The 26,076-nt window shown below is 40.3% G+C and overlaps 1 protein-coding gene across 3 annotated transcripts in view; it reads right to left on the minus strand.

Moving 5' to 3' along the window:
- CFAP300 (cilia and flagella associated protein 300) overlaps nucleotides 1-8,913 on the minus strand; it is a 28,139-nt gene extending 19,226 nt beyond the window's left edge. For all 3 annotated transcript variants that reach the window (XM_068989333.1, XM_068989332.1, XM_068989334.1), the window contains exons 1-2: nucleotides 8,804-8,913; nucleotides 8,518-8,599 (exon numbers count right to left, since the gene is read on the minus strand). In XM_068989333.1, the coding sequence (XP_068845434.1) occupies nucleotides 8,518-8,599; nucleotides 8,804-8,913 (192 nt within the window). The remainder of the gene's footprint in view (nucleotides 1-8,517; nucleotides 8,600-8,803) is intronic.
- Between the last annotated feature and the right edge of the window lie 17,163 nt (nucleotides 8,914-26,076).

A 26,076-nucleotide genomic window follows, 5' to 3' on the forward strand; every position in this document is an offset into this window, starting at 1 on the left:
AAAAGAAGTAACAAGGTTCAGTGTGACCAGAGTCGATGGGCCAACGGGTCTAATGACGTTGGGGAGTTAAAGTGAACTTTGGAGGTCAAAAGTCAAAAATTTGTATCTTAATGTCACACTGCTCTAGACTGATCAGTATTTTGAGCTAAGGGCAGTTGGAAGACACTGAAGAGATTTAAACAAAGGAAAGATGTGATTAGAGTCATATTTTTAAAAGTTCATTCCTTCTGTGGTATGGAGAATGAAGTGAGGGGCTGTAAAAAGACTGGTTAAGAGAGACGGTACTGCTGTAATCCAAGAAGGTCTGATGTTCACATGTCAAAATGATAGCAAGTGGGGAGGGAGAGAAGTGGATGGAGTCCATGAATATTTAGAAGAAAGGGACAATGGGAGAAGGAGGACTCAAAGATGACTCCCCAAATTTTTGCATGAAAAATCAGGCAGAATGAATGTCATTTAATGAGAGGCAACAGTGGAGAGAACCAGATATGTGAGTGAAGATTAGTGCAACATTCAACAAGTACTCAATGCATAATGTCTACATTATGCCAAGCAAGACAAAGTCCCTGGTCCCATGGTGTTTACATTCAAATGGTGGAAATTAAAGACAAACACCTTACAGGTATCATATACGTCTAACTACAAAAAAAAATCTTACTCAGAAAAAAGGAAGTTACTTTATAAATTTAAGAAGTCAAATAAGGAGTGTTTGTGCAACTATTTTAATTCATATAACACACATTTTAAAAAGACATGTATGCTAGAATCAACCCCAATTAACACTGGTTTTGAATGCTTTTTAGAAGTCTTCTGAAAGAATCAGCAAAAGGGGAAATTTAATTCAGATTTAGTAATTATACCTGGGGGGAATCCACTTACATTTTAAATGTCACTATGAATGGAAGTAGGTTAAGTGGCCTGCAGTGAATTGGCCTGGAGCCAATGGAAATAAGTCTTCATAAAAGGCCCAGGGATAACAAAGATACTGATATAAATGCAGGAGGAGAAGGGGAACAACAGAGGACAAGATGGTTGGATGGTATCACCAACTCGATGAACATGAGTTTGAGTAAGCTCCAGGAGTTGGTGATGGACAGGAAAGCCTGGCGTGCTGCAGTCCATGGGGTCCACAGAGTTGGACACGACTGAGCAGCTGAACAACAGCAATAACAAAAGGCCCCTCAAATAAAGCAATAGTTGTTATTGAAATCATAATTATACACCTGAAGAATGAATTTTCTTAAAAAACACAAGAACAGCCTGCCTTAATGTGTACAAATGTTATGTTGGGTTTGTTATAGAATTTCCAGTGAGGCATTAGAAGTGATTCTCTGAATCTCGGATAGCTTTAAGAAAGCTGACATGTTTTGGAATTTTTTATTCCCAAATAGGAGTGATAACAAAGATACTGATATAAACAGTATGAACATGTATGAAAAGGCAATGAACCAGGAACAGTAAGAAAGGCAAAAAAATAGGACACTGAAAGATAAACTGCCCAGGTCGGTAGGTGCCCAATATGCTACTGGAGAAGAATGGAGAAATAACTCCAGAAAGAATGAAGAGATAGAGCCAAAGCAAAAATAACACCCAGTTGTGGATATGACTGGTGACAGAGGTAAAGTTTGATGCTGTAAAGAGCAATATCGCACAGGAACCTGCAAGGTTAGATCCATGAATCAAGGCAAATGGGAAGTGGTTAAACAGGAGATGGCAAGAGAGAACATCGACAATTTCGGAATCAGTGAACTAAAACGGACTGGAATGGGCAAGTTTAACTCAGATGACCATTATATCTACTACTGTGGGCAAGAAGCCCTTAGAAGAAATGGAGTAGCCGTCATAGTCAACAAAAGAGCCCGAAATGCAGTACTTGGATGCAATCTCAAAAATGACAGAATGATCTCTGTTCGTTTCCCAGGCAAACCACTCAATATCACAGTAATCCAAATCTATGCCTCAACCAGTAATGCTGAAGAAGCTGAAGTTGAATGGTTCTATGAAGACCTACAAGACCTTCTAACACCTACAAGACTTACAAGACCTAACTAACACCCAAAGATGTCCTTTGCATTTAGGGGACTGGATTGCAAAAGTAGGATGTCAAGACTTATGTGGAGTAACAGGCAAATCTGGCCTTGGAGTGAAGAATGAAGCAGGGTAAAGGCTAATAGAGTTTGCCAAAAGAATGTACTGGTCATAGCAAACACCCTCTTCCAACAACACAAGAGAAGACTCTACACATGGACATCACCAGATGGTCAATACCTAAATCAGACTGATTATATTCTTTGCAGCCAAACATGGAGAAGCTCTATACAGTCAGCAAAAACAAGACCAGGAGTTGACTGTGGCTCAGATCATGAACTCCTTATTGCCAAATTCAGACTTAAATTGAAAACAGTAGGGAAAACCGCTAGACCATTCAGCTATGACCTAAATCAAATCCCTTATGATTATACAGTGGAAGTAACAAATAGATTCAACGGATTAGATCTGATAGACAGAGTGCCTGAAGAACTACGACAGAGGTTTGTGACATTGTACAGGAGGAAGGGATCAAGACCATCCCCAAGAAAAAGGAAATGCAAAAAGGCAAAATGGTTGTCTGAGGAAGCCTTACAAATAGCTGTGAATTGAAAAGAAGCGAAAGGGAAGGAGAAAAGGAAAGATATACACATTTGAATGCAGAGTTCCAAAGAATAGCAAGGAGAGATAAGAAAGCCTTCCTCAGTGATCAATGCAAGGAAATAGAGGAAAACAATAGAATGGGAAAGACTAGAGATCTCTTCAAGAAAATTAGAGAAACCAAGGGAACATTTCATGCAAAGATGGGCTCAATAAAGGACAGAAGTGATATGGACCTAACAGAAGCAGAAGATATTAAGGTGGCAAGAATACACAGAAGAACTATACAAAAAAGGTCTTCATGACCCAGATAATCATGAAGGTATGATCACTCACCTAGAGCCAGACATCCTGGAATGCAAAGTCAAGTGGGTGATAGGAAGCATTGCTACAAACAAAGCTAGTGGATGTGATGGAATTCTAGTTGAGCTGTTTCAAATCCTAAAAGATGATGCTGTGAAAGTGCTATACTCAATATGCCAGCAAATTTGGGAAACTCAGCAGTGGCCACAGGACTGGAAAAGGTCAGTTTTCATTCCAATCCCAAACAAGGCAATGCCAAAGAATGCTCAAACTACTGCACAATTGCACTCATCTCACACAGTAGGAAAGTAATGCTCAAAATTCTCCAAGTCAGGCTTTAACAGTATGTGAACCGTGAACTTCCAGATGTTCAAGCTGGTTTTAGAAAAGGCAGAGGAACCAGGGATCAAATTGCCAACATCTGTTGGATCACTGAAAAAGCAAGTGAGTTCCAGAAAAACATCTATTTCTGCTTTATTGACTATGCCAAAGCCTTTGACTGTGTGGATCACAGCAAACTGTGGAAAATCCTTCAAGAGATGAGAATACCAGACCACCTGACCTGCCTCTTGAGAAACCTATATGCAGGTCAGGAAGCAACAGTTAGAACTGGACATGGAACAACAAACTGGTTTCAAATCAGGAAAGGAGTAAATCAAGGCTGTATATTGTCACCCTTCTTATTTAACTTATATGCAGAGTACATCATGAGAAAACTAAGATCATGGCATCTGGTCCCATCACTTCATGGCAAATAGATGGGGAAACAGTGGAAACAGTGACAGACTTTATTTCTGGGGGGATCCAAAATCACTGCAGATGGTGACTACAGCTATGAAATTAAAAGACGCTTGGTTCTTGGAAGAAAAGTTATGACCAACCTAACAGAAGCAGAAGACAGCATATTAGAAAGCAAAGACGTTACTTTGCCAACAAAGGTCCATCTAGTCAAAGCTATGGTTTTTCCAGTAGTCATGTATGGATGTGAGAGTTGGACTAAAAATGTGAGAGTAGAAACATATTTCTAAATGTTTTAGAAATTTTACATAACAACAGTTTAAATGTATGTTTGTTAGATGCCACACATTTGAAATATAAGTAGATGTCTGACTCAATCATGTATCTGGCAGACTGCTGATTTCTGATCCAATATCATATCTCTCTTTCCTTAAGGAATCTCAATTTTATTTTAAACAGTAATATGCTCAGCTAAACATCTATGCTTCCTAGCAATCTTTGTGGCAAGTGATCCTGAGATATATGCAGAGTCTGGCCATGAGATATAAGCAGAAGCTATGTGCAGACCTTCAGGAAGCTCTGTAAACTGAGGAGCTCCCTTGCAGTGAATTTGGAGGGTTCCTGTCAGTATCTCTAATCCATGGTGAGAATGCCAGCATTATATCTAAGCACAGAGGTCTCTTGAGACTCAAAGTGAGATCTTATATTCAACTATCTAGGATACTGCCACTTGGATGCACCTCAAATTTAGCATGCCTGAAACTGAAATCATTTTCGTTATTTATTCTTTTCCATTTTCTATACATTTAAATCTTCCACTCTAGTCAACCAAATAAAAAACTCGATCATCCTACATTTCCTCCTTTGCCTGTCAGTTATCTCATCAGTCCTTGAGTACTACCTGTCTCATAAAGATCTCTCCAGGCAATCTCAGTGCTTCTGTCTTAATTCAGGGCACCACCATATACGGTCTGGAAGATGTTTCCAATTTAGTCTGTTTCCAGACTCAGTTCTAACAATCCACCCCCTATACTTCTGCCAGGTGATCTCATTACTTTAAATTATACTGTTTTGCTGAAAACCTTTCAGCAACTCTTCAGCTACATAAAGACCAAATTCCTTTGCATGGCACAGGAAGTCTTAAAAAGTACTGTCCCAACCACCTGTTTAACAATACCCCACTCTGCCTACCTGACAAACTCCTATTCATCTTTCAGGCCAGAGTTCAAGTGCCCTGTCTTTTGGAAGGGCACTTTTTTGACCTTTTTTAAGGTTAATTTTAACCTTTTTAACCCTTTCCTTTAACCACCTCAGTCAAAAATGACCACTTTCTCTTTTGTGCCACCGCAGTACCTTGTGCATTTTATATTATACAGCTTCTCATTCTACAATGCACTTTTTGGTCTGTTTTCCTCTTTAACTATGTCCTGCTCATCTGTACAGACTAAGAAACTAAAGAAATATTTTCTGGATGAATATTTCCTTCTTTCCATCCACTTACTACCTTACAAACTTTTGAAATCTGTTTCTAAATTTTAAGCGAAAATTCAAAATCTGGAATCCTACTTTAAGCAGCACTCTTTGCTCAGTTACGGGTTTTGTAGTAAAAATGACATGGAAGTTGGAGCCAAAAGGTCTAGGTTTTGCTATTTGCTGGGCAAGCTTGCACAAATTATTTAGCCATTCTGAGCTTCAGTTTCCTTAGCTGTAAGCTGCTGCTGCTGCTGCTAAGTCACTTCAGTCGTGTCCAACTCTGTGCGACCCCATAGATGGCAGCCCACCAGGCTCCCCCGTCCCTGGGATTCTCCAGGCAAGAACTCTGGAGTGGGTTGCCATTTCCTTCTCCAACGCACAAAAGTGAAAAGTGAGACTGAAGTTGCTCAGTCGTGTCTGACTCTTAGAGACCCTATGGATTGCAGCCCACCAGGCTCCTCTGTCCATGGGATTTTCCAGGCAAGAGTACTGGAGTGGGGTGCCATTGCCTAAAGTGGAGGCCAAAACACCAAATCTACCAGATTGTTGTAAAGATTAGTGGTAAATGGATAAAAAGTGCTGAAAGCTAAATCTGGCACACAGGAGTCATTACTGCTTTGGGAAAACATTTTGCAAAGTAGTATACAAATGTTAGTAACAATAACAGCACATTATAAGCCGGGCATTTTGCTAAATATTTTTATATTTCACTCAATCTTCATAATAATCTCAAAATATATTCAGCATTATTTTCATTTTCAGAAAGTACTTAAGTGTTAAGCATTGTGATAATTTTGTAGGAAAGTAAAGGTTGAAGAACTTTAAATAACTTGCCCAACGTCATACAGCCAGTAAGCAGCAGAGTTGGACAGACAGCTATCTAGAGGTCAAATGAAGGGAGGATCCAGGTTCTGTAGTGTCTTAAGCATGTACAATTTTAGGGGTTCTAAGAATATACAAGGTCTTCCCTTGGGGCTCAGCTAGTAAAGAATCTGCCTGCAATGCGGGAGATCTAGTTTTGATCCCTGGGTGGGCAAGATCCCCTGGAGAAGGGAAAGACTACCCACTCCAGTGTTCTGGCCTGGAGAATTCCATGGGTCCATGGGGTTGCAAAGAGTCAGTCACGACTGAGTGAACTTCACTAAGAATACAAAACATTTAATTTTGAAAAATTCCAAAAACATGAGCATGTGAGTATGCTGCTGGAGTAGCTCAGAGTTCCTTGGAAGGGGATTCTGTGAGTGAGGAGCTTGAGCTGGTGAGGGGTCCTGAAGATTCAGTAGCTTCAGGGTAAATCCCCTTCTGGAGGCCATTCTCTCAGCCACAATGCTTTATCTCCTCCAAATTAGTTGCATGAGTAAAATTAAGGATTGTATGAATACACTTCTTTATATTAAAATATGAGAATACTGCCTACTCACAAGAAAAAAGGATAAAGATGAAAGATATTGAAAATTAGTTTGAAAAAACTGCCTATTACAGAAATTTATTGTGCTTTACGGATTAATATTGATTCTGTTGAAGATCTCTGTGTGTACTGAACAAACCAAATTAATTCTACACTCTGTCTATGAAATTTTTCTGATACCAATGCCCCTCCATTGAGTGATCTTCTTCCTTGTGCCTAGGGCACCTTATATAGCAGCTCCAATATAGCAATTATTTTGTCTTGTAGAGAATTTTCTACACTTCTAGCGTCCACACCTATACACATGACTTACAAGCTGGGATCAAGTCTCTTTTTGTCTTTTTAACACCTCCCAGCAGGGATACAGTAAGTATTTGACAAATATTTGTTGAATAAATAACTTATATTAAAATTTTTACAGCACTGTAAAATTCAGTTAATAAAATCCTGATGATCTTAAAAAAAAATTCATTTGAGAGCCAGTCCTGGCATAAATTAGATACATTAAAAACTATAAAAATCTAGTTGAATGAGAAATGTCATTAATATTATAATCAGTAGCATATTAACATTATAACAATCTGAGGTAAAGGGAAATAGACTTTAAATAATCTACCCTCATTTTAAACAGTATTTCCTCAGCCCCCTGTCCAAAATTCATGTCCTTGGGACTTTGGAAAGTGACCCTAGTTGGAATCAGGGTTGTTGTGGATACAATTAGTTAAAGTGAAATTATACTGGAATAAGGTGGGGCCTTAATTCAATATGGCTGGTGTTCTAATAAAAGGAGAAGCGACACAGCTAGGAGGGAGACAAGGAAGGAGAGCTAAGGGGCTTTGACAGGAGTAGAGATTCACCTTTTGCAGCTGCAAGCCAAAGAATGCCAAGGATTGCTGGCAACCATGAGAAGGTAGGAAAAAGGTGAGGAAGGAATCCTCTCTACAGATTTCAGGGAGAGCATAACCCTGTTAACCACATGATTTTGGATCTCCATCCTCCAAAACTGTAAGATAACACATTTCTCTTGTTTTAAGCCACCCAGTTTGTGGTACTTCCCTACAGCATCCCTTGAAAATTAATACACCCTCACAGTAAATATTTTGGTTAATTAGATTAATATTTTGTTCACTGCACTATCACTCTATATGAGATGATCTGATTTTTTAAATTTATTGGCAGTCTTGCTAGGAGTCGGTAAGATCCTTGAAAGCCAGGCTCCTGTCTTCTTCCTTCTGGCATCCCCACTACCTGACAAAATTTCCAGCACAGGGCAGCCCCTGAGGAAGTGTTTTTGAATGAGTGAATAAACTATGCCAACTAGACACTACAGTCAATGCCTGAGGCCATGAACTGCAAAGATAATATCACAAACAATAAAAGTATTTTTCCATTTAACTGAGGACTAAAAAACCCCTAGGATTTTAAATAACGTGAATGAAATACAGTGAACACACCAGAATCTGTACTTTGAAATGTTTTTCCCCCTTTCAAAGCAGCCACCTCTACCAGCTAAAGATTTATTTCAATAACTTAGTCACTGCTTAAAACTTTTTCTGGAATTCTTCATACGGAACTGCTAATAGAGCCTCTTCTCACAGGGTAGATTTAATTTCGGGAAACTACCAAAAGTAATTTGAAGCTAAGCCTAGTAAATAAAGCTGGTGATAAAGCTGGATAAGATTTAAAAATGAGATGTGCCTACTAAAAAAGAGACCGATTTTCCAGGGAGAGATTATCTTTCCAAAATCTAAAAGTTCTTTATGGCGGCATACTGAAGAGCTAATTTATGGTGATGGAAAACATAAAAGTTCCTGTGAAACAATCGATTGAACCATTTTATTATCCTCAAACTTCAAGAAAACGTCGTCACAGAATAATACCGTGTTCACCAGAATCTATGCCAAAGTAGAAAAAAAAAAATGTAACATCAGCAGTGGTTCAAGGAACGCTCCAACTTCCATACCAACCATAACGAAATCATCCTTGCGATAAGTCTGAAACGTCTGGTCAAACCCGAACGCCTGCGCCTCGATTCTACCCAGCATAGACCTGGGGCAGAGAAGAGAAGGACGGTCAACTCGGGCTGGTACCCTCTGGGCAGCACGTTCATCCGTCCCACCCACGGAGCCCGCCCTTCTTGAGGGTAACGCTGCCTCCGGGTTTCACTCAGGACGGGGCCGCCTCGACGCCCGATCCGTGCCTCCACAACAGAGAAGGCCAAGGGGCATAGAGAAGAGCCCCTCGGCCTCTCACCACTGGCGGAGCCGGCTGGTAGTCTGCGGGGTGCTCAGAGACTGGAAGGTTTTCTGAGGCAGGAATCTGAAGCTGTAGACGCCCAAATCGCCTGGCTCCCCGGACGCCATCTTGGTCCTCACTGCGAGGAGTTGGGGCCGTTTCCAAGGCAACGCAGCAGCCTGGGGAGGGGGGAGGTGACGCTGAGGGGGCGTGGCGGGGCCACAGCGGGGCGGGGCCACGGCTCTACCGCGATCAAGGAGTCCGCGGAGCCGGCGGAGGAGGAAACTAGGGGTCTGCGGCAGAAAGCGCCAGTACTTACTTGCTGGCTTTAACCGTTAATAATTACTCCGCGTGGGTTAATTTCTTAGTTTCAAACCTCTAATCTTAGATTTATAGCCGTCTAAGTTTAGTGACTCAACCATTTGTGAAGAAAAAGTTATTCTGAACTAATTATTTTCAAGAGAGATGTCTATATAATTACTTGGGAAACTGTTTCACCCTCTGGCTTTTTTTTTTTCTTTGAACGTTACCTCTGAAGGCTAAAAAAATTTTTCCAAATACACTACAGTACAACGTGCTGTTTAATAGAAACATATATTTCTGATTTTGTATTGAAAATTGCGTTTCGTGTGTGTAGTTGTTTTGTCTAATAGTTGTGTATCAGAAGGAGCTGAGAAATGGCAGGATGTCGTTCTTTGCCACCTCTTTTCTAACTCCCTTTCCTTTTCCCTTCAGTTCAGTTCAGTTCCCTTAGTCCTCCATAATCTTGATTATTCCGTTTTCAGCCAACAGCAGTAGGAGAGGGAGGGAAACGCGCGCGCGCACACACAGTATTCGTCTTCATTATTGATTTTATTGTTTTCATTAACTGTCGTCTTCTAAATATATTAGTCCTTTTATGTCATGAACATGGTTGAGTTTAAGACTCTTCGTTGTTTTGTATTTCTGTTCTTTCTTCCCTTTAATCCAACAAAGAAGAAATAATATTTTATTTCATTTTTCTCCTTTTTAGCTTTTTAATTATATGTTTTAGTGTAGCTTTTAATGATTACTCGAGATAAAATATGACTACTTCATTTATTTCATACCACCTTAAGTCATCACTTTAACCATGTTTCAAACAAGAACCTTAAAACAGGTAAAAATCTATTCACTTTTTACCTTTTGTTTGTTGCGGAGGATCAATATTTTACGTTTACAAAATGTCCAAAATACATTATTTTGTTACTGTTATTTTAAGCATTAGATATTATTTCATATTTACTAGTATATTTACCCTTTGCATTTTTCTTATTCGTTCTAGCAGTTCTGAATTTACAATATGGGCTTTTCATTGAAATTGAACATCTTCCTTTAGTATTTATCATTCAAGTCTTCTGATAAGTAAATTTCTCAGTTTGTTGTCTGAAAGTGTCCTTATCTTTGTGTTTGAGTGATATCAGGCTGTGCAGAATTCTAAGTTGACAGTTATTTTTGTCAGCACTTTAAATATGTATTCCATTGCCTTCTGGGTTTCAAATTTTTGTTGTAAAGTCAAGCATTATTTTTAGCGTTGCTCCTTTCAAAGCCATGTGTCTTTTTTTTTTTTTTTTTCCTTTGATTTCAGCAGTTTGGCTATTCCCTCTCTCTCTGTTTTGTTTGTGTGTGTGTCTATCTTATATATACGTGTTTTTATGTGTGTGTTGTGTTTTCATCCTGTTTGGGATGAACTTCTTGAATTCTTTCAGTGATCTCTTTTAATCAGTTTTCAACAACTCAGCCATTCTCTCTTCAAATATCCTACTTTGTCCTTTTCTTTTGGACTCCAATTGCATGAATATTAGAACTTTTAACTATTTCCTGTATTTCTCTGTTACATCTTTTTCAATTCTTTGTGTCTTCTTGTGCTTCATCTTTTTTACTCTTTATTGATCTGCCTTTGAATTCACTAATCTTTCCTGCTTAATTCTCAATTTTAGATATTTTATTTTTTATTTCTCAAATGTCCATCTTAATCTTGTTTATTCTATTTAAGTCTCCATTTTTCATTCATTTAGTATACATTTTTCTTAACAGATTAATTGAAGTTATTTTTAAACCTTTGAGTGCTTCAATAGAAGAATTACTTTTGGATCTACTTCTTCTGCCTGCTTTATTTCTTGATTATAAATCATGGTTCTTTGCCTTCTCACACATTTAACAACTTTTTGTTTTAGATACAACACTGTGTATTTGAAATGCATAAGGGATTCAGAAGATGCATCTTCCACCAGAAAGTGTTCACTATTTGCTTTAGCCGATAACTTTAATAGAATCAGGGGTTCAGTAGGTCAAGACTGAGTTTTAGTTTTAGTAGGACTGAACTGCAGTCTTGTCTGTTTTGTTTCTATACCTTGAGCAGGCTTGATTGAAAATCTAATAGATCCTTATCTTCTGGGCCCCCCAAAATGAGAACATTCAGGTCTTCTTTTCAGAGGTATTGAGCTTGCACTTCAGCTTCCTACATTCTTGAGCACTGAAATCTAGCAAATGTCTTGACGAGGAGACTGAATGTGTGTTTGAGACAGGCCCCAGCTCTTCAGTAGGACTTTGCTTGCTAAGCACCAGGAAATTATGGAAAATCTCACTGTGCTTTAGAAGTTTCTGCAGAGCAACTCCACATCCTACACAATAGTGCCCAAACTCAGCAAATTTACTTTGGGAGTGTAGCCATGTTCAACCCTTAAAATTTCCTTGCATGACTACCAAAAGTCATTCAGTCTTAACTTTGCATCCGTCAGTCAGTCAGTTCAGTCGCTCAGTCGTGTCTGACTCTTTGTGACCCCATGAACCGCAGCATATCAGGCCTCCCTGTCCATCACCAACTCCTGGAGTCTACCCAAACCCATGTCCATTGGGTCAGTGATGCCATCCAACCATCTCATCATCTGTCACCCCCTTCTCCTCCTGCCCTTAATCTTTGCATATCAGTCAGTAAATGAGACTTTTGAAAACCTCAACTCATCTTGGAAGGGTTTTCTAGGGGAGGTATCTGAATGTAGATTCTTTGATTTTACCACCAGAGATTGAGATTCCACAACTCTTGGATGGTGTGTAGGAATTTTATTTTTAATATGTACTTTGGATAAATTTGATGCAGATTTTCCACACTATTCAATGAGAAAAACTTTCCCACACTTTCTTTAAAATCTATATTAAATATCATCTCATGAAAAAATTTGTTTAATACTTCTGTCTGACTTTATATAGATTTGGTTCTTGCTAGACAATCAAATATTTGATCATATACTATTTTGAATTTTTATGGTTCTGATTGTTTGGAAACATCTTTCCAAAGAGATTACATGCTATTCAGTATGGAATTTGACATTTTATAAAAACATTTTCCGTAGGGCCTAAGCCTGTGTATTTGTTTAGTTAATTTTTTTCTAGGTTTCTCTAGCTTCGTTGAGGTATAACCAACTTACAATGAACTGCATGTATTTAAAGTGTAAAATGTGATGAGATTTGATATATGTGACCTGTGTGTTTTTTTAAAAAGCCCTCAAATAAAAGTAAAGATATAATTATACTTATTTTGAATTTAGGATGCTAATTTAAAAACTTCTTTGCTTATTTTTGCGTTACTCAAAAGTAAATCATTTTTACTTGTGTTGTTGATGAAATTCATCCTCTTTTTTTCAACCCTGTAATCAGTGATTATACTTTGCCTGTATAGTCTTAAGTTCAGTATTTACTTGGAAATTGATAGTTTTCTAGTTGCTGTTTGTTATTTAAATATGCATGATTGGTATATGTTCTATACAGCCTTTATTAATTCAGTCTCGACAGTAGTTTTTTATTTTTATTTCCCAATCACCTGGCCTTCCATGATGGCTCAGCAGGTAAAAAAATCTATCTGCAGGGCAGGAGAAACTGGAGACTCGGATTTGATCCTTGAAGAAGATCACGAAGGTCAGGAAGATCCTCTGGAGGAAGAAATGGCAACCCACTCCAGTATTCTTGCCTGGAGGAAGCCTGACAGGCTAAGCACAAGCACAATCATCTTTAAGTTTTTCCTTTATTAAAAAAGTACGTAACATGTTTAACCAGAATAAAAATAAGTAAGCAAAAAGAACAGAAATACCCATGATCCCAGAACTATAATCTTTCAAGTTCTTGGAGCAGTGAATAACATTTTCCATAGAGAGATTTTCCAGAAAAAAAGTTTTCAGTCTGAATTTCATTGACACATTCTAAGGCGCCTTGGTCAGACAAGTCTATGTAGGAAAAAAAACCCTCCCATATTTACAAAACAGTTCTCATATTGTATTTAATTTTATGTATGTTTATGGTTTGTTTTTTCTTTATTTTTACTATCAGTTTCAGTATTTTCAAAGTATTGTTACTGATCAGGGTCCTTGGACTCTTTAATCAAAAGAAATTATCAGAGACCAGACAAGGAGTTCAGACAAGGCTTTACTGGGACTCCTGCTGCAGTGCAAGGAAGTAAAAACAAGTAACAGATTCTCTTGCTCACTCCTTGAGGGGCTGCTAGCTGGTCCCTGGAAAGGGGTGAGGGTGGAGCTGATGGGTAGTTCAGGCCGGAGGGGCGGATTAGGTGGTCTGCCCACCCCCTTGGTGGTGCTGTGTGCAGAGATCATTTACAGTGCCCTGCTTTTGCTCTCTGTACCTCAAAAGTGGAAGCTGGATTTTGGCCTTTTTGTATCTTGTTCATAATTTGCCCCAACTGGGACTAGGTGCAGTTATAGTTTCTTTGTATTCTGTTGTTCTAGGAGACGCTTGTATGTGTAAACACTATAGCAAAGGGTCTCAGGCCCCGGGTCCCAACCTGTCTCAGTATAACTGTGTTTAATAGCATGGACAATGAGGTTAGATCAGAAATCTAACTCTAGCTCTGGTGTTTAGGTTTCCTCATCTATAAATTGAACTTTTTTTTTTTACTTTATAGTAATATCATGAGGATTAAATTAATTAAGTTGTATGAAGTGCTTATCACAGTGACTGGCACTTAAAATTCCAGTGTGTGGTAGTTGTTAATATTAATGGCTATTTTCACATGGGCTTCTAAGAACAGAATACCAGTATATAGTTTGTATATATAGGAAATAAGGTTTGAGTTGATATATTTCCATTTGTGGCTCTCCCTTAGAGATTCATTGGATTTGTTGTTTTCGTTGTTCAGTCACTAAGTTGTGTATGACGGTTTGTGACCCCAAGGACTGCAGCATGCCAGGCTCCATTGTCCTTCACTATCCCCCAGAGTTTGCCCAAATTCATGTCCATTGAGTCGGTGATGCTATCTAACCATCTCATCCTCTGCCACCACTTTCTTCTTTTGCTTTCAGTCTTTCCCAGCATCAGGGTCTTTTTCAATGAGTTGGCTTTTTGCATCAGGTGGTCAAAGTATTGGAGCTTCATCATCAGTCCTTCCAATGAATATTCAGGGCTGATTTTCTTTAGGATTGACTGGTTTGATCTCCTTGCCATCCAAGGGACTCTCAAGAGTCTTCTCTAACACAATTCAAAAGCATCAATTCTTTGGCTCTCAGCTTTCTTTATGGTCCAGCTCTCATATCTGTACATGACTACTAGAAAAACCAAATTATTGTTTTTCTCTCCTTTAGCTGTTTATAGTTTTTCATCAATTGCTATGAATCTCAGTTTGCATCCTTAAAACATGAACTTTGCTTCATTGGATTGTAAATTGTTGCTATAGTGGTTTAGTTGCTAAGTCATGTCCTACATGGATTGTAGCCTGCCGGCTCCTCTGTCCTTGGGATTCTCTAGGCAAGAATGCTGGAGTGGGTTGCCATTTCCTTCTCCAGAGGATCTTCCCGACCCAGGGATCGAACCCAGCTCTCCTGCATTGCAGGCAGATTCCTTATCGACTGAGCTACAAGGGAAGCCTTTGAATGTGTAATTATTACTGCTGGCTCTCATGCATTCATGTAACTGTAAAAGATTGCTAAGTAAAACATTACCATTGTTCTGATATTTGGTCATTAAGTGAAGTTGCTCAGTCGTGTCCGACTCTTTGCGACCCCGTGGACTGTAGCCTACCAGGCTCCTCTGTTCATGGGATTTTCCAGGCAAGAGTACTAGAGTGGGTTGCCATTTCCTTCTCCAGGGGATCTTCCCAACCCAGGCATCTAACCCTGGTCTCCCGCACTGCAGGCAGACGCCTTAACCTCTGAGCTACCAGGAAAGTTAGCTGTTATTATTTGGTCATTAGCTGTTATTATTCTTTCAGGTTTTACATTCTTTTCATTTGGCTAGTTTGCACATACCCTGCATGTTATTAGGCACTATGAGAGTTCCAAGATATTGATGAAATATTGATCCTGCCTGAAAAGCTCTTACAAATTAGTTGAAAATTACTGAACAGTCCTTCTCATCTTGTATGCATGTTTAGTTGCTCTGTTATGTCTGACTCTGGAACCCCGTGGACTGTAGCCTGCCAAACTCTTCTGTCCATGGGATTTTCCAGGCAAGAACACTGGAGTCGGTTGCCATTTCCTACTCCAGGGGATCTCCTGATCCAGGGACCAAACCCGGGTCTCCTGCATTGCCAGGCCAATTTACCACTGAGTCACCTGGGAAGTCCATGTTATCTTGCCTTTCATGTGCATAAACTCTGCTTAGTTCCTCTCATTCTTCTAAAATTCAACCGAATCTTCTCATTGATCATTTACTTATCCTCTGTCACTGTTTAAGGTTGCCAAACTGCCAGCTTTTACCTGATAATTTACAGTACACACCTGTTTGACCTAAAATAGTTCAGTTCAGTTCAGTCGCTCAGTCGTGTCCGACTCTTTGCGACCCCATGAATCACAGCATGCCAGGCCTCCCTGTCCATCACCACCTCCCGGAGTTCACTCAAGACTCACATCCATTGAGTCAGTGAAGCCATCCAGCCATCTCATCCTCGGTCGTCCCCTTCTCCTCCTGCCCCCAATCCCTCCCAGCATCAGAGTCTTTTCCAATGAGTCAAGTCTTCGCATGAGGTGGCCAAAGTACTGGAGCTTCAGCTTTAGCATCATTCCTTCCAAAGAAATCCCAGGGCTGATCTCCTTCAGAAGTCTGACTTAAAAACATTCAATAAATTGAGGAGAGAGCTAATTCTAATATTGGCTTATATCAATGTGTCAAAATAGCACTTATGTTCTTTCTGTAATTCTACTTGGTGGGAATTTTCTATGATTCTAATGATGTGAAAAAGATTTATGGAACACAGTTAGTAGCCAAGAACAATATTAAGTTGATTTTAGCGGTTGTGTGTTCCTAATAAATAAGGATAGAATTCTTACTTTGGAGGAATGAAATAGTAACTGTGATCACAACTATTTGAAATTTGAAAAATGTTGTTTATCGATAAGTTACTTTGTTTAGCTCAGTGGCTATTCAAAGTCAGTTCATAATAAAAACTTCATTTTGTCTGTGGCCAAATGAACAAACTAAGCATGATATACTTTTTCATAAAATTAAATCCCTTCATATTAAAGAAGCTTCTCTATTTCTAAATTATGCTGTCTTTTTTTTTTTTTTTTTGTGATTAAAATCTCCTTTCCTTAGGAAATGGGCTTCCCTGGTAGCTCAGTTGGTAAAGAATCCGCCTGCAATGCAGGAGACCCCAGTTCGATTCGTGGGTGTGGAAGATCTGGTAGAGAAGGGATAGGCTACCCACTCCAGTATTCTTAGATTTCGCTGGTGGCTTAGCTGGTGAAGAATCTGCCTGCAATGCAGGAAACCTGGGTTTGTTCCCTGGGTTGGGAAGATCCCCTGGAGAAGGGAATGATGACCCACCCCAGTATCCTGGCCTGGAGAATCCCATGGACTCTCCATGGGGTTTCAAAGAGTCGGACACAAGTGAGCAACTTCCACTTCCTTAGGAAATAGTGATATTAAATAAAAGTTTTATAACCCTATGTCTGTTAGGTTGGTAGAGTCTTGCTGCTCAAAGTGTGGTTGATGGTCAAACAGCATTGACATTATTTGTGAGCTTGTAGAAATGCAGTATCTCTGACCCCACCCCAGACCTATGGAATCAGATTCTGCAAGTGATTCATATACACATTAAATGAGAAATGCTGATCTAGAAATACCCATCCATCGGCCCTATCCTCTTTTATTTTCAAGTTATTCTGTCCTTCCGTCTCTACCCATTTCCTCAATTCAGAAATCTAGGCCTTATCTTTGACCCTACCTGTCTCACCCGTCCCCTATCCTCTCCCATGCCAAACGCATCATTAAATTTCATAATCTTCTAAATATAGAAGATATCCACTTCTCTCCAGTTTCCACTGTTGACACTTCAGTTTAAGCCACCACCATCTTTTTGATTGGATGACGATCAGCAAGGCTTCCTACCTCCTCTCCCTCTTTCACGTCTGCCATCCTGACTTCCATTCTGGACACTGCAGCCAGATTGAGCTTACGAAAATAATAAATCAGATTCTAAAACTTCACTGTTGAGAATCCTTTAATTGGTTTCCATTCAGTTCAGTCACTCAGTTGTCTCCAACTCTTTGTGATCCCATGTACTTTGGCACGCCAGGCTTCCCTGTCCATCACCAACTCCTGGACCTTGCTCAAACTCATGTCCATTGAGTCGGTGATGCCATCCAACTCTCTCATCCTCTGTCATCCCCTTGTCCTCCTGCCTTCAATCTTCCCCAGCATCAGGGTCTTTTCCAACGAGTCAGCTCTTTGCATCAGGTGGCCAAAGTATTGGATCTTCAGCTTCAGCATCAGTCCTTCCAATGAGTATTCAGGATTGATTTCCTGTAGGATTGACTGGGTTTGATCTCTTTGCAGTCCAAGGGACTCTCAAGAGTCTTCTCTGACACCACAGTTCTGTTGCCCTTAGGTAAAATCCAACTTCTGGTGGTCTGTATTCTTCATTTTCAGCCTCATTACTCACCTCCCTCTTGGGCTCCCTACTCGGAGATCATTGGTCTGGAAAGAGCCAAACTCTTCTTGCTCAGGGCCTGGTAAAAAGTATATCCTTTGCTTGGAACACTTTTCTTCCTTTTGCTTTCAGCCTAACTACTTCCTATGCATCCTTCACATTTTGAATTATTAATTGCTTCCGTAGAGGGACCTTTCTGACAGCCTGGTTAATATTGGTTTTCCTGGTTATTCACTCATAACACATGTCCGTCATAAGCTTTATAACAATGTACAATTATTTAAATATTCGTGTGCTTCCATGGTTAATGTTTGTCTTCCTCACTAGCCATAAAAATCCAAGAGGTCAGAGACTGTTCAACACATGTTCTTGGTCACTGGCACACTGAAGGAAATTCCAAAAAAATCTATTGAGTAAATGAGTCAGTGATCCTGATTTTACTGAGCTATTTCATGTTACATGGGCTTCCTTAGTGGCTCGGTGGTCAAGAATTCGCTTGTCAATGAAGGAAATGGCAACCCAGTCCAGTATTCTTGCCTGGGAAATCCCATGGACAGAGGAGCCTGGAGGCCTAAGGTCCATAGGTTCACAACTTAACAACTAAAGAACAACAGGAACACCACCATATTCTACACAAATAAGACAAATAATTTGACTAAGTTGTGTTTTTGTTGTAAGCTTCCTGGATGGCTCAGTGGTAAAGAATCCACCTGCAGTGCAGTTGACACAGGAGACACAGGTTCAGTCCGTGGGTCAGGAAGATCCCTTGGAGGAAGAAATGACAACCCACTCCAGTGTTGTTGCCTGGAGAACTCCGTGGACAGAGGAGTCCATAGGGTCACAAAGAGTCTGACACGACAGAGTCTGAGCACACACGAAAGCATTAAGTTTAGCTCCAGGCAGATTTGCTGCCTTCTTCTATCTCTTGAATTTAAAACAATTTGAGCTCTTATATTTACAGATAACTTTTTAGAGGTTTAATTTACAGGTAATGAGTACTGTGGGCTAAGCATAGATTGTTTTTTAGGTCAAGCTATCTGCTCTTTACTCTGCCTCATACTAATCTCTAAGCCTCAGTTTCCTCATCTGGGTTGTTGCAAGAATATACATGCTTATCACAGTGCCTGTGTGTGCTAACTAAGGGAGCTTTATCATTATTTGCTTACTGGCTTTGACTGTGTTTAGCACAGCAACAGCCTGTAGTTCATCAACTCATGTATCTGCAGCAGTTAAAAGGCCCTGCGGTAAAGAAAAGGGTTAAACCTAACGCCTCCTGTTTCTGGAAGATTTCTGCCTCCAATAGTGCAGAGGGGGATGGGCAGGGCCCCAGGAAGAGATAAACAAGTTGGGGCTGGAACTTGTCTCTGCTCTGTGACAGGGCCGCTTACTGTCTTTGACGTTAAAGCTTTTCAGGACTGTCAAGAAAAGAGTTCCTTTGCCTTTCTAATAGTTGGGTACAACTCGTTAGTCTTGTTTGGTTTCTATAAAAATATTTTTTATTGCAAAATCCTGGTTTGGGTTGACACTTGTTTAAACAAAATTTATGAAATGGTATATAGTAAGGGACCTTGATTTCCTACTCCAATCAGTCCGCCACGCCTCCAGCCCTGCGAGAGGGGTAAGGCCCAGCGAGGGGTGTCACTCTTGCCTTCGATGGAGGAAAACACTAAGAACCAAAGCAGGAAACTGGTGCTCAGGAATGAAGGTTGAGGGGGAAGGGGTGCACTTGATTATTACTTGCAGGTTATTCTTTATGAGTAGATCTGTAGATAAACTTCCACTTAGTCCAAGAACTGACTGTTCTGCTTGCAGAAAGGGACGCTGAGCTGTTTCACACTAGTTTTGTATTGGGAATGGAATTCTGGTGAGAGATCCTCCGTGTTAACCTGTTAACCGTGACCACCCTTCACCCCCAACCGTGTCCTCCCACCTCGATTGCCTTTCCTCATCTGAGATGTTCTGGCTCAATGTGTTGTTTCCTATTTGGAATTAGGAACATACTTGTGCGGCCCAGTCCATAGCTGTTCCTGCATGCTTCTTCCAAAGTGTAATATTTATCTAGCTTCTCACGCAGGCAGGCCCAGCTCCTCTTTCAAGGCTATAGGGAGTCTTTCATTTGTATGTTGCAAGGTCAGGGAGCTGCAGGAATGGGGTGGGGTGTCTCTCAATCAGAGCAGGTCTCTCTGCAGACCCAAGAAGACAAATTCTCAAGATGTAAAAGGTTATTATTACTATTATTATTTTGTACAAGAGATATGGACTATTGTTGATACTTTAAAGATTGTTGTGGTTTAACACGACTCCTCAGAAAGCACAGTGATTTGTTAAACCAGCTCATCATGTTCTTTAGATACATATTTAAATAATTATTAATGCAGATGATAAGATGCGGTCCTTGAGATGTGCCAGTGTGTGCACCAGTCTTTCTTGGCTGCAGGATCACACTGTTTTCTTATCCGTGCATTTCTTTTCTTTGTAGATCACTGTGAATGCTTTTAAGTGATTTGGTTTGAATAAGCTGTAAAGGCAAATGGAGCTGTGCATGCGGCTTTTTGATGTTTCTTTCCTCTGCAACTTCTCCGTCCCCTTACCTTGCACACAGAGTGGTATCTGTAGATTTTCAGGTGTGTCCAGGCTCCAGTACTGCAAAGGAATAAGCATACCTCCTCTCATTCATCCGGTCAACTGAGGTGGTGGATTGCAAGGATTAATGATTTAACACATGGAATGTGCTTAGACCAGTCTTCTGCACACAGAAAGCTCTCAAGTGTTAGCCATTGTTATTGTTTATTGGGTGCCCATTATTTACACAGGGGCTTTCCATGCTTCCTAGAGACCAGTCTTCTGAAAGTTTACAATATAGTAGGAGAGACAGGACATGTACATAGCAGCTAGAGTTACTGCTTTAAAAAAAAATGTGATCATAACTTTTGTATAAAAATCTTCAAACTCTTATCAGGCCTCTAGTGGTCTGTCTGCTTGTACCTACCAACACAGCCATATCTTGTACCAGTTTCTCCTTTGTTCTCTAAACTCTAGCTATATTGGATTATTTCATTCCCTGGAATGCAAACTCCATTAGGAGAAGGAATTTTCTTCTGTTTTTGTTTAGTGATGAAACTCCAGCACCTATGATGTAGTCTGGAACACAGGAAGAGATCTATCTTCTATCATTTGTTATTGTTGTTGAATAAATGTTAGTGTTAGCATTTGCGGGCTAGCGGGCAAAGAATCTGCCTGCAATGCAGGAGACACCAGAGACTCGGGTTCATCTGGGTTGCGAAGATCCCCTGGAGGAGGAAATGACAACCTGCTCCAGTATTCTTGGCTTAGCGGGCAAAGAATCTGCCTGCAATGCAGGAGACACCAGAGACTCGGGTTCATCTGGGTTGCGAAGATCCCCTGGAGGAGGAAATGACAACCTGCTCCAGTATTCTTGTCTGAAGAATCCCATGGACAGAGGAGCCTGGTGGGCTACAGTCCACAGGGTTGAGAAGAGTCAGACATGCCTGAAGTAAGCACAAACACTTACTTGAATGCAACCCACTTATCCCCATCACCTTCTTTCACTGAGCTACTCTCTACTTATCCTTTTGGCCTGTGTTTAATATCTCTCCTTTGGAGAGTTGTTCTCTGACACCCTTGTTTGCATTAGATTTTGTGCTACATGCTCAAATTTAATTTTGTGCTACTGTGAACTTTAAAACTTCCAATTGTTTAAAGTATCAAGAGAATCATATCTGTTTTGTTCACTCTGTATCCCCAGGTCCTAGTTTATTGCCCGGGTCATTGAAAGTTCTTAATTATTCAAAGTGAAAATAGCTCTAATAGAAGGTTGTTGTTGTTTCGTTGCTAAGTCATGTCTGACTTTTTTGCATTCCCATTGTCCTCTGTTTAGGCAAGAATACTAGAGTGGGTTGCCATATCCTTCTCCAGGGGATCTTCCCAACCCAGGGATTGAACCCATGACTCCTGCATTGCAGACAGATTCTTTACTACTGAGTCATCAGGGAAGCTCCTAATGGAAGGTAGACTAAGATAAACACTATAGTGCCATAAGAGGAATATAGATAAAGTGCTTGAAATTTAGAGGAGAAAAATATTATTTACAATAAGAATCAGGGAATGCTCAATAGAGGATGTAGCATTAGAGCTAGGCTTAATGGATGGGTAGGATTTGGAGGTGGTGAGAAATGTCCCCCTTGACCATAGCCTGAGCCAGTGTGTGAAATGGTATAGACATTAAGTGTACCGCCCAGAGTCCCTTGTGGAACTGAGGCACTCATTGTCCCAAAGAATGGAATTATGATCGGAGTCTTTCTCCGGAAAAGGCCCACAACCCAAGAGAGCTTCTCCACTCAAGTTTACTTCTCAGGGCAGGCACAATCCAATGCCTGGACAACATTGCCCCTTACTTCAATTTGGGACTTCTCATCTGAGTTTCAGAGGTCGTTCTAGTTTTTCCTGGAATCTCTGTTGTAACTGTTTCAGAGTTCTAACATCTCTTTCTGTTTTCATCCTGCTTCCTTCACTCCTTTACAGGACAGAACTTTTGTGCACAGATCTCTGCCTCAAAGTCTGTTTCCTGTGGACCTTGATCTAAATGAGCAGCAGACACTACAGGAGGATCAGTTGGTCTAGAAAATGGAAGGTTTTTTTTCTGCCCTCCCCTCCTCCCCATTTAAAGCAGTTGAATCTCTTCAACAAAATTCTTGTCTGGAAACATCATCATGTAAATATGGTGAAAGGGGAGTTTCTGTACTTGAAGTGGGAGGGAGTGCTACTGTTTTTGCCTATTTTGGCTCCCTTATTCTGTGCCAAGATAATTCTCAGAGGGCTTTACACACCCACTAGGTCTCATCTGAGTACAGTTCAAAAACCAGTAGGAAAATCACAGAATCCATGGAATAGAGTAGGAGAGAAAACAAGGTCAGGCTGTTGAGTGCTTTGAATGTCAGGACAGGAAATCTGAACATTATTCTGGAGGTGAGGGTAGGAGAATACTGACAGTAGTAAATTCAGGGGCTAAAGTGATCAGAACTGCATTGAGGCAAATGGGTAAACATAAGATGAATAAATGAAATCTCTTCCTCATATTATATAACAATTTCCAGGTAGATTACATACATATATGTAGTGAGGTCGTAAAATTAGTATAAAATATATAAATGTGTACAGAGTCTTGGGGTTTTCCTTAAAAACATGATACCACAAGTGTTACCTGGGGGGCATTCTTTTTAAGCATGATACTCCAGAAAGAAAAAGATTGACAGATTTAGATGAAAAATTAGAAACATCTGCACACGTAAAACACCCTAACTAAAAAACCCAAATGATAATTGGAAAATATATTTTGAAATAGATTGATAATTACTATCCTGAATACACAAAAGGCTCATGAAAATCAACTTAACAATAGAAAAATTGGGTAAAGTATATGTACAAGTAATTCACACACACACGCAAATGACCAAAATGAAAAAAAATTCCAGTAATCAAAGAAATACATATAAATTAAAATAATGATGTCCCTTTTTTCACTCATCAAACTGGCAAAGTATGGCAGGTACTGTTCTTTGCTTACCCCAAAGCCACCTCCTAGTCTCTTCCTTGCTAACAGAATCGTAGCTGTTTTCAAATTGGGTAGCAGTTTACTGTTCTCAATGAAGGCAGTTCCAGTCTTTGGTTTAGGGGTAAATCTGAGGTCCATTTAGGCTGCTGAAATAGAAGAGTAAATCATCAACCCTGAATATTCATTGGAAGGACTGGTGCTGCAGCTGAAGCTCCAATACTTTGGCCACCTGATTTGAAGAGCTTGCTGCTGCTGCTGCTAAGTCGCTTCAGTCATGTCTGACTCTGTGCGACCCCATAGACAGCAGCCCACCAGGCTCCCCCATCCCTGGGATTCTCCAGGCAAGAACACTGGAGTGGGTTGCCATTTCCTTCTCCAATGCATGAAAGTGAAAAGTGAAAGTGAAGTCACTCAGTCATGTCTGACTCTTAGCGACCCCATGGACTGCAGCCCACCAGGCTCCTCTGTCCATGAGATTTTCCAGGCAAGAGTACTGGAGTGGGGTGCCATTGGAAAAGACCCTGATGCTAGGAAAGGAGGAGAAGGGGGCAACAGAGGATGAGATGCCTGGATGACATCACAGACTTGATGGACATGAGTTTGAGCAAGCGAGGGAGATAATGAAGAGCAGGGAAGTTGGGTGTGCTGCAGTCCAGCGGGTTGCGAAGAGTCAGACATAACTGAACGGCTGAACAACAACAACTCCTGCATTAGCCCTTTAGCTCTACTTGTTTCTTTTTTTTCCTACTTGCTTCTTTACTTAATCATCCATACAAATGTGCACCATTATCTCACATCCTAAAAATAACATGAAAACAAATCTATGAAAACTTCTTTGGATTCCATATCCCCTTCTGGTTACCATCCCATTTCTTAGATTCCCTTTACAACAACACATCTTGAAAACTTGTCTTAGTCACTGTTTTACTTCACATTTTTTCCATCATCTGCTCTAGTTACACTTGAATCTGTATCAATTCATTAAGATTTATCATCAAGATAATTAGTGACATCCAATGTCTCTAAATCCTACTATCTTCCCTATTCTTTAAAATATAAATATATATCATACATGACACATATTACATATATATATCAATATCATATGGGCCTCTCAGGTGGCACTAGTGGTAAAGAATCCGCCTGCCGATGCAGGAGATGTAAGAGACATGGGTTCAATACTTGGATCAGGAAAGGAGGAGGGCACAGCAGCCCACTCCAGTATTCTTGCCTGGAGAATCCCGTGGACAGAGCAGCCTAGTGGGCTACAGCCTGTAGGGTCGAAAAGAGTTGGACATGACTGAAGAGATTTAGCATGCACGCATACATATTATATGAACAAATAAATAAATATATTATTTGGTTGCATTGGGTCTTCGTTGCAGCACACAGACTCTCAGTTGTGGCATGTGGGATCTAGTTCCTTGACTAGAACTAGAACTTGGGCCCCTTGCATTGAGAACTTGGAATCTTAGCCACTGGACCATAAGGGAAGTCCCTCTTCTTTATTCTCTTACTTGACCTTTTAGTATCTGTTTACTCCTGATGTCTCTTTCTCTCCATATGAGGACACCAGTCCTGTGGATTAGAGTTCCACTCTTATGACCTCATTTAACTGTAATGACTCCCTTAAAGGGTTTCCCAGGTGGCACTAGTGGTTAAGAACCCACCTGTCAATGCAGAAAATTTAGGAGACATGGGTTCAATCCCTGATCAGGAAACTCCCCTGGAAGAGGGCATATTCTTGCCTGGAGAATCCTGTGGACAGAGGGGCCTGGCTGGCTGTAGCCCATAGGGTTGCAAAGAGTCAGACATGACTGAAGCAACTTAGCACGCTCCCATGCATTTCCTTAAAGGCTCTATGGCCAGTTATAATCACACCATGGGTTAGGGCTTCAACCTACGAAATTTGGAGTGGTAGAAACAGTTTTGTACATAAGCAGTTATTTTAGTCTTAAATATCATGTCAACTTAAAAAAAAACTCTGACTCTGACCTCTCTTTGAAATTCCAGACTTGTATCTCCAAATGCCTCCTTAACATCTTGCATGAATGTCTAACAAGCACCTAAATTTAACATGGCCTAAACATACATCAGAGCTGTATATTGTCTCCCAGCTTAATTAAGTTATATACAGAGTACATGTGAAATGCCAGGCTGAGTGATTCTCAAGCTGGAATCAAGATTGCCAGGAGAAAGACCAAAAACCTCAGATATGCAGATGATTCCACTTTAATGGCAGATAGTGAATAGGAACTAAAGAGACTCTTGGTGAAGGAGGAGAGTGAAAAAGCTGGCTTAAAACACAACATTCAAAAAATGAAGATTATGGCATCCGGTCCTATCACTTCATGGCAAATAGGTGGGAAAATGTGGAAACAGTGTCAGATTTCATTTTCCTGGGCTCCAGAATCAATGTGGTTGGTAACTGCAGCCATGGAATTAAAAAATGCTTGCTCCTTGGAAGAAGAGCTATGACAAACCTAGACAGTGTATTTAAAAGCAGAGACATCACTTTGCCGACCAAGATTCATGTAGTCAAAAGCTATGGTTTTTCCAGTAGTCATGTGCAGACGTGAGAGTTGGACCATAAAGAAGGCTAGTCCAAAGAATTGATGCCAATGAATTGATGCTTTCAAATTGTGGTATTGAAGATTCTTGAGAGTCCCTTGGACTACAAGGAGATCAAACCAGTCAATCCTAAAGGAAATCAACCCTGAATACTCATTAGAAGGACTGATGCTGAAGATGAAAGTCCACTACTTTGGCCACCTGATACAAAGAACTGACACATTGGAAAAGACCCTGATGCTAGGAAAGATTGAAGCA

This window comes from Capricornis sumatraensis, chromosome 16, assembly GCF_032405125.1.
Source record: "Capricornis sumatraensis isolate serow.1 chromosome 16, serow.2, whole genome shotgun sequence".
NCBI classification, from domain to species: Eukaryota; Metazoa; Chordata; class Mammalia; order Artiodactyla; family Bovidae; genus Capricornis; species Capricornis sumatraensis.